The following is a 20,409-nucleotide window of genomic DNA, read 5'->3' as shown; positions in this document are numbered from 1 at the left end:
TGATCATCATAATAAAATAAAGGAAATCAGAGCTCGCATGGAAAGATATAAGTTATCATTTTCTCTGTGTGCTGTTCGAGATTGGAATAATAGAGAATTATTGTGAAGGTGGTTAAATGAACCAACTGCCAGCTACTTAAGTGTGATTTGCCGAGTGTCCATGTTGGTGCAGAGGAATGATATTACCCGTATTGAAAAGCCTGGACTTTCTAGTTTAAAACTGTGTAATATTTCCTTCTTTTAATTAATATATGCTTCCAAGAAACTTTCAAGTATAATTTTGTTTTTTGAAAGAGGAAAAATTGGTCAAGAATATACCCCTTTAATTTTCCAGAAGAAAATTACTTTTTTTTTCTTTTTTTTCTTTTTTTTTTCTTTTTTTTCACAAAAATTTTAATAACGATCTCTGCTGCTTGTTTTATCTACAGTAACCTCATTTGTCTTTATATTAAGATGCAGTTTTGGTCTTTGTAAGATAAATTTTAAAACACATTAATTTGCACAGTACCACTTCACATTCACTATGCTGATAGCTTGTGTCTTTTGCCACCCTTTTCCAGTATTTTGCATCTGAGAGAACACGCTGCATGTTGTTTTGTTTCTGTTTCTTCCCTATCTGCATGTCAGTCGTTTCCAGGAAATGGTTTGCATTTGTTAGCCTGGAGAGTCCCGATGTACTAGGTCACGGCTCAAGATCTCTGCTATCTGCATGATCTACACAGATAATTGCCCATCACGGTTTCGTGATGTTGTGGGGCATTTTCCAGTTATGTTGTTGTAAAATATACCGGCATTTCTCATCACTATTAGTAGGATGTGTAATGCCAACTGTCTCCACCACTTCTCAGTCCATTGCCTTGTATGACAGTAGTTGATCTGATAAGTCAACACCCAACTTGTTTTTATTATAGTCCACCACACAAGCTGGCTTTGACATCTTCCCGCCTCTCTTATCGGTGAAGATCACCATCTCAGCAGTGTGCCTTGTACTTATAATCTGCACATCCCTTTTGTCCTTCCAACAGAATGCTAAGATATTTTCCTTTATGCCTAAAAATTAGTTCACCTTGCTGAAGTTTTGAATCTTTTAAAGCACAAGGTAAACCCTGTCTAGATTTTCATGTTGTTCCCACAAGAGCAGCTTTTGCAGCTTCCAGTTCTGAAGCAATTGTTGGACTGGTGTAGCATTGGTTTGTAAATGAAGTGTAACCTTTTCCTGACAGATTCCCAAGCAGTGTCAGACCTCTCACCTGCATAAACAGAAAAATTCCAGACGTAACCTGTGTCTGACTCTGATAACATTTACACTTTTTTCCCATATTTATTTGGCTTGAAATACAAATGGCCAGGAAATTTGCACGTATCTTAAACTGTTGTAATATTTTGAGATGGTGTTGTACAGGATGGCGGGTATGGGCAGGCGGTGGGCGTTATGGAATAATAGTGTAATTTTTAGAGGAAGGCCATTTATTGGCTAAAGCATGATGAAAGGGGCTACATAGGCCTAGGGAGGTGAGGGTGAGCCAGAGCTTGCAATTTAGCGAACATTGTTCGCGAAGCTACCGAAAGTGGTTGTCTGCCAAAACTAAGTCCACAGTGCCGCAGCACCGGGAGAAGCGGGAGATGTTCAATGCTACAGGGCGCGCATCCGACTCGCGGGTGAGCAAGAATACAAGAGAGCGAGCCCGGCGACGGGCGGCCGGGTATATTCGACGCCCTGATTGGTCAGGACCGAGAAAACCGTGCGCGCGGCATGGAACTTTCCAGAGCGTTGCCTGCTAAGCGACGCCTGGGACAGCGTTACCTCATAAGCACATGAGAGAGGCGCGTGATCAAGGTGCCCTTCGTCGGTGCTGACTTCCTGTTACTAGACAGTGGGACGAAAGAATTTACAGGCAGCTAACACTGCCGGCCGTGGCTTGGCCGCAATGGAAAAATGAAGTTACCGTTTGGGTGCTCATATAATAAAGTAAAATCCCTTATTGTCTGCCTCATCCTTTACAGTGTGTATGCACACCGGTAATTAGGTGACAGTATCCAGGAGGGGTCTCACCTTGTGTAGTGCGTTATAGCCAGCTTCTCCTTTTTTCTTGCTACTGAATTGTCATTGGTGTGAAAGTTTCTCAAAATAGAAAGAAACTAACCACGGCTCAAGAAGTCTGGACAGAAATTACACAGCACAATAAGAGTCTTAGACCAGTGCTATCATATACGAGGTCTCACACAAATATGGACCATAATTGCCAGAAACTTTATTTCTGCGAGAGTAAATCCTTTCTACTTTGATAGTGAGCAGGTATGTGAAAAGGAATTTGTGCTTTGTAATTTCCTTGGCCTTTGTTGGGCATACAGATTAGTTTTTCTGCATTATATGACTCACCATACTGTCTGTAAGTAAACATGACAATAAGTGAGAGATGCGCTTTTCTGGTCTAAACTGATAAGGTTGCACTTTCCTTATTGTCCTGAGAATATATTGGTGTCTGGTACATGATCAGTAGTCTTCCAGCCTTCCTCAGAATCAATATGGCGTGAAGTTCCTCGGCCTCATGTTTGGCCTTTGGCCTTGTGCACTCTTCGGGCATAGTATCAACAGGAATAATGGCAATATTTGTTTTTGAAGAACTTGTACGCCTGCTTCCTCATCTGAATCTACCGTAAAAGTAGTATTTGCAAATAAAATCACTTCCTACAGTAATTATGTATTAAAAGCTCTTTCAATTGAAACTGAATAAAGATATTGTGTATTTTATTATCTGCATTCCTTCATTAATAAAGTCCATCAGAATCATGTTAATTATCAGCATCTTAAAAAACAAGATTACTTTCTTCAAAATCCCCCCCCCCCCCCCAAAAAAAAGTAGTATTTCACCCTTGCCCAGCATGCCCATACCATCTAGCGTCAAATACTTCAATTATAGTCTCTGCTGTGCCTCCCAGACCAATGGCAGCTCTAAGAACACATAAAGGAAGGAAGGGGATGATTGAGAATGCTCATCCATAAAATTACGGGCATCGGATTTTCGGGCAGGTCAGGTGCACCTGTATGTTTACAGGCCTTCAGCTCCTAAGTGTTAACAACAAGAAAAAAAAGATTCACTAGAAATCTTAATATTCTTTGTTATCAGTAGTGGATGTTTTTTGTAACAAACTTGTGCATCCATCTGCATAAGCCACGTTAACAGAGCCTCTGCTACTGTGGTTTGCAACATTAAGTGGCATGTGTGGTTGAAGAAATTTAGAGGTGGTTTCATTGAGCTATATGTGATGGAAATGGTGTATAAATTGTAGCTCTGCCCATGACAGAGCTGCCGCCTCATTTGTTGCTGGAGGAGTTTCAGTAAAGTCAGCTGTTTCTTTAATTCTGTCCACACCACTTCTGTTTCAATCTCTTTAACCCGCATATTTTTTGGGAAGACATTTCCTTAAAGGTTTTTAGTAACTAATATTCAACTATTGTAATTTTAATCTTGTTTTAAAGGTTTTAAGGATGGTCAGAGTAAATCAATTTCTCACAAGCCAAAACGTTTCCCATACTATATTAGTACTACTCATGGACTATAACTTGGTATCTATTGAATGAGGGGAGCGGTTAGAGTGCACAGTGTTTGCTGCTGGTTTAGTGCATCTCCGTGTACTGTAAATACACAGTGCAGGCAACACAGACTAGTGCTTTAAGCTTCCATAAAAGTACCAATGTGTACAATCAATGTAGCTATCAGTTAAATACTTCGTGGTGTCGAAATTGAGACCACTGTTTGTATTGATATGTTAAATAATGAAAAACAATGGATATAGTGCAACAAAACACTGATAGCGACAGCACGGTTCAGTGACAAAGCAGACAACAATAGAGTCAACACTGGCCACTAGTACACTGCACAGTTAGGAACAAACATCTGCAAATCAGTACAGCTGCTAGCAAGAACTACAGGGTGTCCCACAAAAGACACCTGGGATGGGTCCGCAGATCGTGCAGCAAGGCCACCAGCTGCCGCCTCTGCATCTGCCGGCCGCCGCCACTGCGTGTGCAGGCCACTGCCATTGTATCCGCTGTGCCACTGCACCTGACTCTATTTGCCAGTAGTCGGTTGTGCGCGTGCTTCCCCTGAGTTAAGCATAAACAATGTTGCCATCTGATTAACTTAAGCTTACCTTTATTTACAGTAGGTGCTCAAAATGATGTCCCTCTGTAGTAAGGTAGCCTGACATTTCCTATGCACATTTGCAAACTCTCGTCAAATTTCAGCTGCCGAAATCTGGGAAACAGCTAGCCAACTCTTCAAGCATGTGGGGATTCATTGCATACACCTGGTCTTGTAACACTCCCCAATGATAATAATCACACAGATTTAGATCTGGAGAATCACGAGGCCGGTCCACTATCCTATCATCAAAAACATTTCGTATTACTGTCATTAGAAGCATTGGCAATGTGCGGTGTTGGGTTGCCCTGCATGAAATAACTATACATCTTTTCATTAGGTGTTGGTTCCCGAAAAAAAGGATGCAGTTTGTTGTTCACATACCTGTCAGAACGTATTGTTTTGTGGAAAAAGATTGGTCCAGTAATACATCTTGCACTAATTGCACACCACATTCCTCTTTACCCATCATTCAGAGGTTGTTGATGTAATTCATGAAGATTTTCGGAGCTCCAATGAGGATTGTTCTGAGAATTTACATACCCTGACAAATGCAGCCACGTTTCATCAGAAAAAAAAGCATCTCAGGATCAACTTTCCCATCGCGCACAGACTGTAACAGCCTGTTGCAATGATGACATCGAACAACAGTATCTGAGTTCCTCAGTTGATGCACTACTGTTATTTGGTATGGTTTCAATTACTGTTGGTGCACAGCTCCGTGAACAGGTGCTCCTGAAACACCAGTCTGAAATGCCAAATGGCACAGAGATTCTCTCGGACTTCTTTACTAGGCATCCCCTGTCCTGTCTTAATTTTTTTCTATTGAAACACTAGGTTCTCTAGGCCTTTGTTTGTGTAACACGGATCCAGTCTCTTGAAATTTCTTCACTAATCATTGACTCATTGGGAACATGCACACTGGGAAAATTTCTTACGAATTCAAGACGACATTCTACATGTAGTTTTGTTTTTGCATTGTTCAACACAAGAAACACCTATTTATTCTTGTGTGCCATACCAAATGGAAACGTGACAGGAAACTCAAAACCAAACTCAAAACAAAACGCCTAAACATAACATATACACCTAAACATAACATATACACCTAAACATATAACATATACACCTAAACGCTCAGTCGCACAGTATAGAAGACATACACACGGTATTTCTGTCTGAGGACCGGGCCCAGCGAGATATGGGCAGGGAAAGCCCTGGACTCAGCACAATTGCAAAACTGATGTCTAGCAACAATATTTGAATCAATTAAACTTGACAAAAAACTCAAAAGAAGACACCAGTACACTCAGTCGCACAGTGTATGGGGCATGTGCGAAAAATTGGTGTCCGATAACTATGCCTAGTGACAACTGGCAGATGCAGCGGCAACAGCTGGCAATTGCACCATGTGACCCACGGACCCCTAATGGGTGTCTTCCAGGGGACACCCTGTACATGGAAAAGAATGTCCTTATTCTCAGAAATGAGTCACAGGTGCTTGCTAGGTCTGTATCTAAAAATTGCTGAGAAGAGTCCTTTAAAATTAAAGACAGTCAAAGGTGAACCAAGCTTGTCACCCAAAGTTAAGCAGAGCTCCATTTTGAGAAATTCTGTAGTGGAAATTGCATTGGAAGAATTTGTGTCAAAAAAACATAAGACTCCATCAACAGCTGATATAGTGAAGAATGAATACTTTAATTTCTGTGAATATTCTGAAAAACAACCGAAAAAATTCAATCCAAAGGAGGACAAACTTGATCACTTTCTATTTCAATGCAAAGTGCAAACCATGACTTCATTGAGTTCTTAAAGAAGCTGTTATGCATGTTTCCAGGAAATGCTGAAGTTGAAAGAGGCTGTTCTATTAACAAAGAAGTTTTAGTCGAAAACTTAGAAGAAGATACAATTGTTGCAGAAAGAAGTGTTCATATTGCAGCACAAATATTAGGTGGTTTACTTAATAATGAGAAACAAGTGAATGTGGACATTACAAAATCGATGATACTAACTGTGAAAAATACTTCATCAAAAAGTATAGAAGCCTTAAAAAAAATCTGATGGAAATGAAGTGGCCAATCTTAAAAGAAGAACAGTTCAAGAAATAAAAGCGTTCAAAAATAAAAAGCGGATGGGGGAAAAGGCAAAAGAAGAGCTGAAGTTTTCAATATTGAAATTTCAAGTTTAGCTAAGAACCTTAAACAGTGAATCTTTTACTGTGAAGTTAAACATTTGACATAAATTTTGTACCTTCAAAATTGTTATATTGTCGAAAGGAAAATTGTAAGTTTTCACTACATTGCTATGTTAAAACAATTTGTATTTTAATTGATGTCACGCAAAAGGCATGAAAAGATAATAAATTTGATCCTCTGAAAATCTGTCAACACCCTTTTATAATTCAGGCTGGCAGTTTTTTTAGAAAACCTGGAGTTCTCAGGGAATTCTGCATGTATAACCTTGCGTTGAAATTGAACTGTATTGAGTTTTATGAACCACAAATTTAAAATATTTAATATCTCGAAATGTGTTAGTTATCTGAATATTAACCCATATAAATTATCGATATTTAAAAACTGTGTTTATGGCTGGTGTATAGCTCAGCTGAAAGAAAAGCCATAGTTGTGGTATGCTACCACCCCCCACCCCCCCACCTGCCACCCCCCCCCCCCCACCACCACCACCACCACCACTTACCACCACCACCACCACCACAATTAATTTATCAGGAGCTTCTTGACACCATCTTCCTCCTTACACATGTATTTCTCAGTGAATTTTTTTTTCTAAGTTTGGGTAGCCAACCTGTAGGCGCAGTGGTGGCTTGTGCAGATTTGTACAAATGCACTACGATGGTGTGACCATAGCATTTAGACTTACGAAGATAGTAATGCTAACTGAATGGAAAGTTTTAATTTTACATATACAAATTGAACTGTTTGAGTCTATTTAAATTTTATAATTTATATCTAAAAACAAAGATGATGTGACTTACCAAACAAAAGCGCTGGCAGGTCGATAGACACACAAACATACACACAAAATTCAAGCTTTCGCAACCAAAGGTTGCTTCATCAGGAAAGAGGGAAGGCGAGGGAAAGACGAAAGGATGTGGGTTTTAAGGGAGAGGGTAAGGAGTCATTCCAATCCCGGGAGTGGAAAGACTTACCTTAGGGGGAAAAAAGGACGGGTATACACACACACACACACACACACACCCATATCCATCCGCACATACACAGACACAAGCAGACAATAATTAATTGTTTAACATTGCAAGGAATAAAATCAAATAAAATGAAAAAAAAGGACAGTAGTTAATGCCAGTAGGAATCAAACACAAGACAACGAACTGACAGTCCACGTGCTAGACCACTAAGTCGCAACGGCTTTCCAGAAATTCCTCATATTTTGCACTTGCACAATATGCTAATGCAGTTTCCAGGAAAATGCTGACTTGGTGCTGTGAGCAATGTAGCACTTGCAGTGTGGGCAGGAGTGACATCACATCAAAAGCAGACACTGTGTCCTTTTCCGAGTTGATCGTAGCGCAGCTAACAGTCGTGTCAGCACTGGACACTAGTTTCTAATTATTGTGGAGAGAACACTACAAGTCATGTTTTTGTCCCTTTTATTTGCATACAAGAACACATTCGAAGAGAAATGGTGTAATTTTAGTGTGATTTCCGGCTCGCATTCAAAGAGAAATAGCATAATTGTAGTGTGATGTTTACAGTGTGCTTTAGCACATTAGCGCATGGTAACTGGCCACCACTGTAGACATGGCTGGTTGCTGGTGGTTGATTACTGGTGAGAGATGTGGTGCCACTTGTTTTGCAGTGTCCCATTGCTGGTGTTCTGTAAGGTGTGCAGCACCACTCTGCTGAGTGGATTGTAGATATTCCATTATCGTCACTGGATACAGCAATAATCAATGATTTTAAAGTAGTAGGGCATCCTCACAACACCAAAAGATAATATGTTATATTGATGTAGCTCAAAAGTCATGTTTATTGACTACCATAAAATGCTTTAATTCTTCTTGAAGGGTAAATTGCAGATGTGTCAGAGAAGTCTGATTACAATAGAAGTCTGATTACAATAAGTTTGACCTTTGAGATAACTTTGCCAGTAGCTCTGCCAGGTTTGGAATAAGATAAGCATCTACATTAAATTGAGCCTTGATTGATTCTTTAAAATTACAACCATAGATGTTGATCATTGGCTTGAGACAATTTGTGTCACAACAACTGATGGCTCCAAATGACCAAATTGTGCTTCAACTAGTTCATTCATGGCAAAAGGCACATACTTAGCTTGGGATAAATGAGTAGCAGCATAGATTTAATGGTATGTGCTCTTCAAAATTTTGTACACAATCCAGGTTAGATTCAGACCAGAGTCCTAATCAGTGGTCAAAATACTGTTAGAGATTATATTAACTAGAGCTTGTATTTGAAAACCAAACTGATAAAGGTGTCAATACCAAAAATGTTAATTGCGATTGCTAAAAACGCTACAAAAAATGTTGCTGGTCTACATATATGTTTTTAATATTGACTGTTACTTAGGCTTTAAAGCAATAGGCTGATTATTGTGTGCTAGTAGATGATGATTAGTTGTCTCCAAAGGTTGATATGCCAGTTGTTCATTAATTTGGGATGAGGATGGTCTGGTATCCACTTGAAAATCCCACCCACACTGCTGATGAATTGTGGTTTCATCAGTTCGAATGGAGTTTTACTATCGACTGATGCCATCCTGGGTGGCTTTAACAGGTGGCAGCCACATACACATGTTCGTTGCAAGCAAAACATGTAGTATTTTGCTAAGGACAGTTGCCCCGTCTTCTATTGCAGAAACATTCAGTACAGGATTTCCTTGCTTTTGCTACACTTTGTGAACTATCTCTATGGTAACTGCTACTAGAATTTCCATCTAAATGATTTTGCCGTTTTTGCTTGAGCCAATGGTGGGGAGGAATAGCTAACTATATTCCTAATTGGCATACCTGCACCTTCATATGTTGGTGCCTCGTAGTCTGCAGATGACGGCTTTGTCTTGTCATCAGTTGACTTTAGGAAATGGCATTGTCTAGAGTGCACCTTTGCCACACTTTAGTCAACAGTGGATGCACATTGTACAGCTCACAAGTAAATTCAGATGCTCATTATGCTGCTGATGCACTTTCAATAAACTGAGCTTTTTGAGCAACCTCATTTTACCTAGGATCAGGCTTTTCAAGAACACAAGCTCAAACTTTCTGGTCAGGGGCTATAAGCAAAATCCCATCCCAAATTAAAAATTTTACACGAGACAAGTTCCAATCTGAGCACAGAAAATTCTGCTATCAACTACGACTATGTAGGTTGGCCAGTGATGATTTAAGTGATGAGTTCACTTTCTTCTGACACTTGCTGAAACTTAATCTAGCAGCCACTAATGGACAACAAACTACACAAGACACTGAACAACAAGCATTTATGTACATGAGTTGTAATTTGTGAAGCAGTGCATAAACGTATTACTATAAGACAATACCAAATCAGATTATCATAAATATCAGGATTTGATAAACATGCAAAACAGCAGAAACTATCTGAGATATGTATTCCAAGTCATGTCATATATAATGCCAGAAACACGGGTGTCAGATGCAGTTGGCCTCGATACCAGCAACGTTGATGCTGTTGTGAGAACGTTATCTGACTCTGCTACACATTTCCGTAGATTACTCAGCTATTTCTTAGTATGTTACACTCTTATGAGTGTACTGTTGTTACCAGTGTTAATCTTTTGCTATTCAGCAGAATGTGCGCTGTTTTGAAACTTGCTGACTGATTAAAACTGTATTCTGACTCGAAATTGCACCCAGAACATTTTCGTTCTTTCTTTTGTGTAGTAGTCCATCACAAACTAAACTGGTCACTGCCCTGAGCCACATAGTGTGGGTAAACCAAAATTGGCACTAACTCTTTGGCCAAAAATGTGCTGAATACTAAACTTTATGACTGTGGGTAATGTGTGCCCAAATTAGTGCCATACAAATAATATTGCCGCCATTGTCTGTTTCTGTCTCCAGATGATTGGGGTGGTGGTATGTTAGAGAAGTATTATTAACTGTTTCCATCAAGTAGTCCTTTCTCTAACTTTGTCATAATTAAAACCTAATTACACATATTTGATTTCCTTGTTACACGTTGCTGCAAGATTTGATGTAATACAACTTAAGACTATTATTCTCTTTTTTTAGCATCACGTGACAAGTTTCAGTTATGTAAACAATCTGCCAGTTACTGCTGGTTATAAAAATTATCTAATTGATAATGTTTTGCTGTGAAATTGTAAGTTATTATTCAGAAAGTATCAATATTCTTCAGTGCTTTAAAAATGGTTATTTATTTACCATGAGAACAGTTTGCCTGTACCACTGCATATTATTCTGAAATCATCAGTATTCTTCAGTGCATTAAGAATGGTTATTTCTTTTTCATTAGAACAGGGTATCTGTACCTCTACATGGTTTTAAAGTTGGAATGAAACTCGAGGCACTTGACCCAAAAACACATACCGATATAAGACCAGCAACAGTTGCCCGAGTTTTTGATGAAAATTATTTTCTTATCAGAATAGATGGGTGTGGCCCAGACAGCATTGGAACACGTGGCATTTGCTTGTGCACAGCTGACCACCCATATATCTTCCCTGCTGGTAAGTGAATTTGTTGATTCTTCCCTTATGTTGCCTTTGTGAAAATATATGGGTCATATGATTTTTGTGATTGTCAGATCTATTAACAACATAATTTCATATCTATTTTTTTGTTCTGTAAAGGTGTCCGTTATACTGCCCCTATAAAACAAAAAACATCTGAAAAAATTGGAGGTAGTTTCGAGTAAACTTCGAAATAATTCAAAAATATGAACGGTCTTTCCAGAGGCACTAATAAATAAGTCAATTATTTTATTAGTAACGGACCACTAAGAAGCACATTATCTTCAAAAGCTATTCTGACGTTACTTAAGCTTATTGCTGTGAACATGCAGAGGATTATATGCAGTCAAAATAGTTATGAGAAGTGATATACGCACTGTATTTAACAAAATAAAATTGACCCTGTGAGAATAAAAATCTCAACTGAATTATATATATGAGCGTCAATGCAAAAGTCATGGCAACTTTTTTTTGTCTCAAAATTGGTAACAAATTAAAAATTCGGAAATATGCAAATGGAAGGTTAGTTCATACGTAAACATTACATTTAGCGAGCTGGATGAACACACATGCTGCAATGCAGATACAATGTGAGAATAAAGACAAAAAAATTATCATTTCAAACATGTTTTACTGTCAGTTGCCACAGCATGGTATAGTACAGGGCAAGAACACAGACCTGCTGCATCTCAGAGTCCCTTAAAATAGTCTCCCAATGAATCCATCACACACTGTGAATGCTGTGGTAGACACCGAATACTCGAGGTCTCACCATGAATGAATCATTGGATCTCATGCGTCACTGCTGTAGCAATGTCTTGACGTGTTTGAAAGTATGTTCCATGTGAAGGCTTGGTCACTTTTGGTATGAGGTCATAATCACAAGGTGGTAAGCTTGGAGAATATGGTGGATGCTCCATTACTTCCCATCCCTGTTGTGTGAGCAGATTCCGCACATATGCTGCCTTACGGGCTCTCACATTGTCCTGAAGAATTAACACATTATGTAGATAGTCATGACATTTCCCTCGAATATTCCATCATAGGTGTCATTGCAGGAAAGTGTGACAGTAGTACAATGCGTTAACAGTTTGTCCAACTGTGACCAAATGGCTCAAAATCACTCCTTTAGTGTCATAGGCCATTAACTTGATCGGAGATGGATTGCGACAAAATTTCTGTCTGCATGGTGAACCTGGATGACGCTGTTTTGTAGACTGGCGTTTAAATTCTGGCTCACCGGGCCTGGCCCAAAATTCATCTATGTCGATATTTTCACAAGCATATCGTCTCACTCTCCCTCGTAACACGCTAGATGTACAAGACAAGTTTCATAATGTGTCCACTTTTCCACTTCACTTAGTGCATGAGGCACCCATGTTGCAGTAACTTCATGCATATGTAGCTCATTCCTAGAACTCCTGTTAATAGTTGTCTTCTCAATACCAGTATGGCACTGTAATTCCTGCAGCATCCATCTTCTGTCATTCTCCAAGCATTGGGCGATGTGGGTATGAGCACAGTCCGTACAAACACTGGCAGGCAGCCCAATCAGTGCATGTCAGCAATGCCTGAATACATATGTCCACCAAGCAACCATTCGGTATGGTATAACAGCATTTCCTACTGCTTCCACAAGCTCCCCGTGACAGTGCCGTGCATTCCTTCCACGGTGAACTGCAATCTTTACATAAGACCACTGTACAAGTGAGGTAACATCCATCCTTGATGGCTACTTAACTCACACCGTGGCCTCTCTTCCCACTTGGTTCTCTTGGAAAGGACTGCCATCTACCACCACATTATGCTACTGTGGATTCTTAGGGAGGGTTTTGATGCTATGGAATGCACATAGATTGTAATGTAATGTACTATTGCGTACTTTTGCAGTTGACAGTAAAATACGTATGCAAAGTCAAACTTTTTTCGTCTTTTCTCTCGTGCTATATCTTCATGGCGGTGTGGGCGTTCATCGATCTCCCTACATGCAATGGTTACATATAAACTAACCTTCCATTTACATATTTAAGAATCTTTTAATTTGTTATCATTTTTGAGACAAGAAATATTTGCCATGACTTTTACAATGACCTTTGTATAAAATAGGCAACCACTTACCTGTTGCATTTTTTGGTGTGCGTAGCTGCCCTTCATTCTAATTTACCATAACAGCAAAAACATTCACTTGTATGTAATAGGATTGCCTGTTAAAAAATTCTTGTATAGAGTGGGGTTGCTTTTTTTTAAGTACTTTCATTTAAAATTGTTTTTATAATGTAGTTTCCTTAGATCACTAGCTAAATGATCAAGATTTTTATGACTGTGTATTTACTCCTTTCAAACCCGTTCTAAAGCTGATGGATAGTATACGACATGTTTCCTTCTAGCTTTTAAGTGTTACTTTTGTTTGAAAACTGTGATTGGTTGTTAAAATTTCAATAAATTGTTCCTGAGATTATTCTTACTACAATAAGTATTAATGAATGACAAAACTAGTATGTATGTTTGTACAGGAGGCACATTTTAAATTATCGTGTTACCCCATGCTAAGGACCTTCACCCTCCACAAAAACGCTAATTGTAATGAAGAAAGAGTAAAGTGTGTGACGTGTGTTGTGTTGTGTGACATAACTATGTAAGTGCTGTGTTTGAGTTTCGAATTCAGAGAGGTTTTCCACACATGGGGCACCCTGTCTTTCAGCAGGGCAGTGCCAGGCCTCACACAACCTCGATGTGTGTCTCCTTAATGACAATACTCCTACTCACTTCAGTGTTACCCACAGAATCTTTTTGGCTGTCGAGCTTATGATCTCTTCTCCCAGTCGTGTTCCTTTGTTAAAATGCTACACAATGATCCTTTGACGGTGGCTATTTTCTGGTGATCCTGTCACTTACTTGTCACCACCAACTGACCAGTTACTGCGTTTAGCTCTTTGAAGAGGCGTCTGGCAGTTGTGTACTTCTGTTGTCACTTTTGTCCACTCTGTGTCAGGTAGCATTGATGAGGTTGCGGGAGATGTCTCCAACCTGATCACTCACACTGTTGGAACTGCTGTTCCCCTTTCTATAAGGTCCTTTTAACATGGTTGACTTTGTGGTAGACCAAAGACATTGCAACAGATATTCACAATCATTGAATGATCACCCAATGTCTCAAGTAGCATCCTTCATACACCACCGTCCTCACATTTAAGCAGCTTTGCACTAAAGCTCACTACCTGATTGTGTGCAGTATTATGCCTCGTCCTTGGGAATGCATGCCTCATCATCCCAGGTCTGGGGCAAGCTTCATATTCTTCTAGGCTACAAAAGAGCAACAATTATTCTGATTCTCTTCCTTCAGAGTCTATAGACAGCTACTGACTGATTAACTCACTAACATGCTCTGTAAATTGCTTGAAACGATGATAACCCAATGATTATACTGGGCTCTCAAATCGTGGGACCTTTTCTTCCCCTATCAGTGTGGTTTCCGGGAGTGATGATCCACAACCGACAAACCAGCAACCTGACTACACATCTATAAAATCCAGCACTATGCCTGGAGCTTTCAAGCTTCCCTACCAATATTTATTTGTCAATTTTTTTCTTGCTACTACTGCATGTGAGCGTGAGTGCGGGTGTGTTCAACCAGTTTTACTGTTGGCAAACCATTCACATAATTTGTTCTGCATCTTGTTACACGTGGATTCACAAAAGGCTTATTTCTGTTATTGTTCAGAGGTTTATGAATACAACCATATTATTTGTGTTGTTTGGATTGGTTTCGTGTATTATTGGATTAGCAATTAGTTTGGAACATTTCTGCATGTACAATCTTTAATTGTAGTTCCATCAAGTTAGTCTCTGTGGACGTCATGCTATCGCCCCTGATCGAACAGCTTACTTCAGCAATGACCACTTTGTCAACTTCCATTATCAGACAATTACTGATACCCCTAATTAATCTTATTCAGACTATGATGGATGCAATTATCTATTTAGCTCCGGACAAAGAAGTGCGGTAGAAGGCTTTACTCTGTGTAAAACCCCCATTAGCAGAAGTTTTGCAAATAGCACAGTCTTTTGAAGTTTCTAGGGCAGCAGGTGGCTAAATTGAAGCATGGGACGATGTGGCAGTATGTCACTAGAAGTGCCGTCTAGGATGACAGATAGCTTGCATGAGGAAGCGGTAGTGGCGGTGGTAAACATGTAGACCCAGTGTCTAGCAGACGTGACAGCCCCAGCATCAGCATTCTCTCTTGCCATATTGTCCTTTCTGTTTTGTCCAGCATGAACTTTCAACATGCCCTAAATGCTGGGCTGCTTGTAATGCTTGCCAGATAACAGGCCATATTGCCTCCACGTATCGTTTGCCGAAGTTCACTTACAGCATGGACATGGATGGAAACTGTGTGACTCCACTGCTTGTGACTTCTCCCAAGTTGTTTATTGAGTTAAATGTTTTTCGCTAAGTGCCCCGGCTTACTGGTTGACAGGGGTGCTGCAGTGACATTATTGAATTCTTAAACTTGTGTGAATTAAGGCTTGTCAGTGTTGCACTGGTCATACAGAAGCTAGTCAGTTCTAACAATGCACCATTGGGACAATTTGCGGCATCTGCCTCTTACAAGTCAGTGATTTGTTCCATTACATTTTTGGTGGTGGTTGCTGATGCTGGTGTTGAGAACTTCTTCAGGGCGGATGCATTTCAGCCATTTGGGTTTTCTTTCACTGACACAGTTCACATTGTGTCCAATCAGGTACTGTATTCTCAACTGGAAACACTGTGTGAGCAGTTTTCTGACTTACTTTCACAGGGAATAGGGCTTGCTACAAATTTTTCTGCTCATATTTCTTTGAAATCCAGGACTAGGCATCATTTTTGTTGTGTGCGTCCTATTCCTGTAGTCCTGAAAGATCAAGTGAAAGAAGAATTGGGCATACTTCAACATGAAGGTGTGGTGCAACCTGTTATGGCTCAGAATGGTCATCCCCACTGGTTGTAGTTTGAAAGCTACCAGGGAAACTTCGCATCTGTTGTGAGTTTAGTATTACTGTCAGTGCACTGACAGTCATGGGTAGGTATTCCCTTCCACGCTAGGAGAAACTGTTAGCAAAAATATCGGGAGGCCAGTACTTTTCTAAAATTGATTTGTCTGAAGCATATCTGCAGGTTCTTGTGGATGAAGAGTCTCAGAGTTCTGGTTTTGAATACTGCTTTTGGTCTCAATCAATATTTGTGTCTTCCTTTGGTGTGGCTGGCCACCCTGCTATTTCCCCATGATTTTAGAGCAATTGATTATGCCTGTCCTGGGTTGAATTAATTATCTGGATGATATTGTCATGGGCTCCTCCACGGACAATCACTTGAAAAAGTTGCACACTTTGTTTTCTGTCATAGACTTACTGTGTAACCTCGTAAAATGTCAGTTTTTTCAACCTTCTATTGTTTATATGAGGTTTGAGATCTCACAGGATGGAATTAATCTTCTGCCAGACAACATCTTGAGACTGGATAGCAAACATGATTTTCAAATGTTGAAATCCAAACTACTCTTGCCCACTTGTTTAGCTATGTTCTCTTCAGACCAGCACATAGTTTTGGCAACTGATGCCTCACAGTATGGCCTTGCCGTGGACCTAGTGCGGCGATATGCCGACAGCTCTGAATGGCCTGTTGCTTTCATCTCTAAATCTCTCTCTCTCTCTGGCCCAGCTGTATCATGACACTTCCTTGCCTGGTAACGCAGCACATGGCTTGCAATGCTGGTCACTGGTCTTATCTTGCTACACTTACAAAATTCATTTTTGACCTACATCTCAACATGCCAATGCTAACACCTTCCTGTTGACCATGATCCCAACTTTGATCATGAAGAATTCCAATGCTTCGATCTTGATACTGAAATGCAGGCCCGGTCTAGGGTTTCCCAATTACGAGCTTGTGCATAGCAGCTGCTGTTGCTGCCAGTCCGGTTCTCTGCCAGGCAGTTTGGTTTGCTCAACAGTGCTGGCGAGATAAAACATCAGGCTGGACTTCAGACCCCATGAGCAATTGTATTTCCTTACAGTATTGTATCACCGTTTGTGGCAATGTTTCACTGTTGTCCAAGGAAGACCTCTTTCCCAGTGTAGTCTTTCCCCCGCGTTATGGTAGGAGGTCTTTGCCTTTTCCACCAGCATCAGTGAGGAGTTTTGCGCACTATACTGTTTGCTAGATGATGTGTTGATTGGCCAGGGGTTGGTGGCGAAATTGTCCGTTTTGTCGAAGCTTGTGAGCAGTGTGCCCAACAACTGGAAGCTCCCATGGTGTCTCTGTCCCCCTGGCCCGTTCCCCACTAGTCATGGGAATGCATTCGTGTAGACTTCTCACATCCCTTCGCGAATTCCTATTGGCTCTTGGTTGTGGATGCGTTTGACTGGTTTCCTTACATTCTCCAGCGTGCGATGACATCAGTTGAGATCACAATTAGTTTCCGATAATGGGCCCCAGTTCGGTTCTCACACCTTTAAGTTGTTTTGTTCCGTCACAGAATTCGTCATGTTATGGCTCCATCATTCCACCCTCAAATCAAATGGTGAGTCAGAACAACTAGTGTGTATTTTCAAGTCCCAAATGAAAAAGTTTGTTGAGGATTCTTCAATGGATGATGCCCTTCTCCATTTTCTGAAGACCTTTCGCCAAGCTCTGCTCCCCCTTAGCAGTGAACCCTAAGGGGGAGCAGAGCCCAGCTAAGTTGCTTCACAACCGGCAGCCACCCATGCACCTCCACCTTTTGCAGCATACACCACACCTGTCACAGTTTGTCTGGCCACTTCGCTTGGAGATTGTCGGTTTGAGTACAAATGTTTCATCGCCAGCCCAAGTAGATACTGGCCACTGTTGTCCATCACAGGGGACGCCATCTTTGTGATGTCTGTACAGCCAATGTGTTAGTAGTCCACCACTTTGATCAGTTGCACCCCTGCTTGCTGCCAGAAGCTACTGCTTTGTGTGTGTGGCCTTCATCATTGCAACCTGCCCAACTCCCTCTGCCTCGAGTCCGTCATCACCTTCTGTGGAGTTGCCTCTGTCCCTTTGGCTGCCTCCTCCATGTGCGGCATCCTGGAATTCCAGCTTCTTATTGCCGGGCGCTGGTCCATCTCTGACCTCGGTATCCGTTGCCGCAGCCTGTCACTCCATTTGGGCCACCTCCACCGGCCCTCTCGCCATCCTTGCCTGATCCATCGTCGCCAGTGGTCCCAGCCCCGTCTCCTCCACACTGAGACCTGCCTGCTGTTGACAGTGCAGGAAATGGCACCCTCCTCTTCAGTGTTGTCAGCAGGTGCTTTGGGGGCCCATCGCCCTCAGGCATGCCCACGTCCCCACATGTTGTGGCCCTATTCTCCAATGCCCACCTAACCCACCTTCCTGCCCCCTCCATTGTCACCAGCTACCACTGCTCCGGATCCAATGGATATGTCTCTCGCCACACAGCTGGTGTCTCCTCCATCGACTGGGCGACCAATTCACACAAGGGAGAGGTGTGTTGTTTCCCACTACTAGTGCGTGTGAGTGTGAGTGCGCCAAGTGTGGGTCGCTGCTTGTGTGCGTTTCAATCGGCCATCAACTACATAAGTGTTGGCTGGGCCCTGGAGGTCTCTATGGGAGACGTACATATGGCGCATTCTCTGCCACACTATCTGCTGACAACTTGCATATATATGTGTAGAGCAGCATTGACAGACTCTCTCTATGTTCATCCAGTTGCAATGTTTGCATCAGTTCTGTGTCTTGTTACGTCTGGATTCACGAGAAACTTATTTTTGTTATTGTTCAGAAGTTTAAGAATAAAGCCATATTTATGTTACTTGGACCACTTTCGTGTATTACTTGGTTACTACACATCCTACCAGTTATTTTGGGTTAGAGTTGGTATCTCAGTCAGCTTGTGACGAGTGCAAGGGAACACTGCCCCACAGGGCTCCGGTCTAAATGTCACACTCATCGTCATTGCCATCAGTGGGCTAATGACTTCCATTGGACCATTGGTCACCCCCACGGTCTATATGATGATGACTTTTGCATTTGGTATAGCTCCCAATATGTAGCTTGCAACGATATAGCAATGTTCACAAATAAAGACGACCCCTTCACCGTTGCACTGCGAAATTATTATCCTCATGCTGCCTTGAGTCTCTGTGCTGCATTGTTAAGGTCTTACTGGTTCCATCTCTTTAGCAGAACAACATTGGTTGGTCAGTAGTGATCTTCATAGTTGACATTGCAAGTCTTTGCTGTTGAGAAATGTTTAAAAGTGAAAGAAACCATACCAGGCCTCCAGAAATAGTCTGTCCTTTGCTCAGGACAGGATGAACAAGTTGGAAAAACTTGTAAAGGAGGAGCTGGTCCCTCAGACTGTAGATGGAAAAGGACCCATTTGTTGTCAGGACAAGGGGAGACGAGGAAGAGGAAGGGCCAGAGGGAGTAGGATGACACAAGGGAGGCATCAGAGAGAATAGCATGACACAGGAGAGGTGTCACAGAGAGTAAGAACTCACAGATATCCAAGCTCGTGGTGTCTCTAATGACTTCATCATCAGTTGGGCATTAAACCCAGAAGTTTTTTCCTTTCTTGTTCATATCTTCAAAGTAAGACTGTTACAAATTCTCAGTCCACACTGCAAAACTGTGTGCAATCCGGAAGCAGTGAGGTCATAATATTTCATTTTCTCTTTACACAACTGTCTCAATGGACAATATATGGCAGTCTGTATTGTAGCAACATCTTCCTTGATCTATGATTAGATTATCTTAAAAATGAATTAATCAGCAAAAAAAAATATTCCATCATGAGGTCTTCTTTATCAGTTTCACTTTTCACAAAGTACATAATGCCATTCAAAACTTTTACCATCAGCAAGAACGTGTAACACTTTTCCGGCTTTCTCCTGTTGCAGTCAGACTTTTTTTTCAGCTTGTGTTAAAGCCTTGGTAGCATGCTAACAAGGATCCTATCAGTTAGATTACTCTTGGACTGGGAAGATTCCGCACAAACTTAATTACCTATACATACAGTTCATCCATACCAGGATTCGAGAAACTCGACCATTTTTGTTTCTTATTGACATTGATACTGGCAAGATATTGGTCCCAGGGATTCCAAGATTTTCGAGAATGTTTTAATTTCAGTAATATAAATGTGACATAAAGTCAGGTAGGAGGCAAGCGATCATTATTATGATACTTAGTTCTGTATTCAGGCTGACTGGGTTGCAATGGTAAGAGTCAAACATCAGGCAAGGAATGACTCATACGGTGCATTTCAAAATTTATCCATCACCAGATATCCAGGAGAGGTATGGCATTTCAAGTTATTTGTGTGACGGTCATCCTGGATTGCAGAACTGTGATTCTCTTAATTTCAAGTCTGATGCCAGATGAAAAATGACAAAAGAAATATTTTTTTCATGTGATATGATTATGCATTAATAGTTTTTGGATTTTTTCCTTTACTTGTACAATGAAACCTTGTTTCTTCACCAGATTTCACCATCGTAGGTCAATGGGAAGTACACTGTAGGTTTT

General features: G+C 40.9%; 1 protein-coding gene across 1 annotated transcript in view; it reads left to right on the top strand.

Annotated features, from left to right (window-relative positions):
* LOC124615683 (scm-like with four MBT domains protein 1) overlaps positions 1-20,409 on the top strand; it is a 182,230-nt gene that overhangs the window by 74,045 nt on the left and 87,776 nt on the right. The window contains exon 7 of the mRNA XM_047143713.1: positions 10,643-10,856. Coding sequence (XP_046999669.1) covers positions 10,643-10,856 — 214 coding nt within the window. The remainder of the gene's footprint in view (positions 1-10,642; positions 10,857-20,409) is intronic.

Source organism: Schistocerca americana, chromosome 5 (assembly GCF_021461395.2).
Source record: "Schistocerca americana isolate TAMUIC-IGC-003095 chromosome 5, iqSchAmer2.1, whole genome shotgun sequence".
Classification (NCBI taxonomy): domain Eukaryota; kingdom Metazoa; phylum Arthropoda; class Insecta; order Orthoptera; family Acrididae; genus Schistocerca; species Schistocerca americana.
This window is presented reverse-complemented; position numbering and strand designations above follow the sequence as displayed.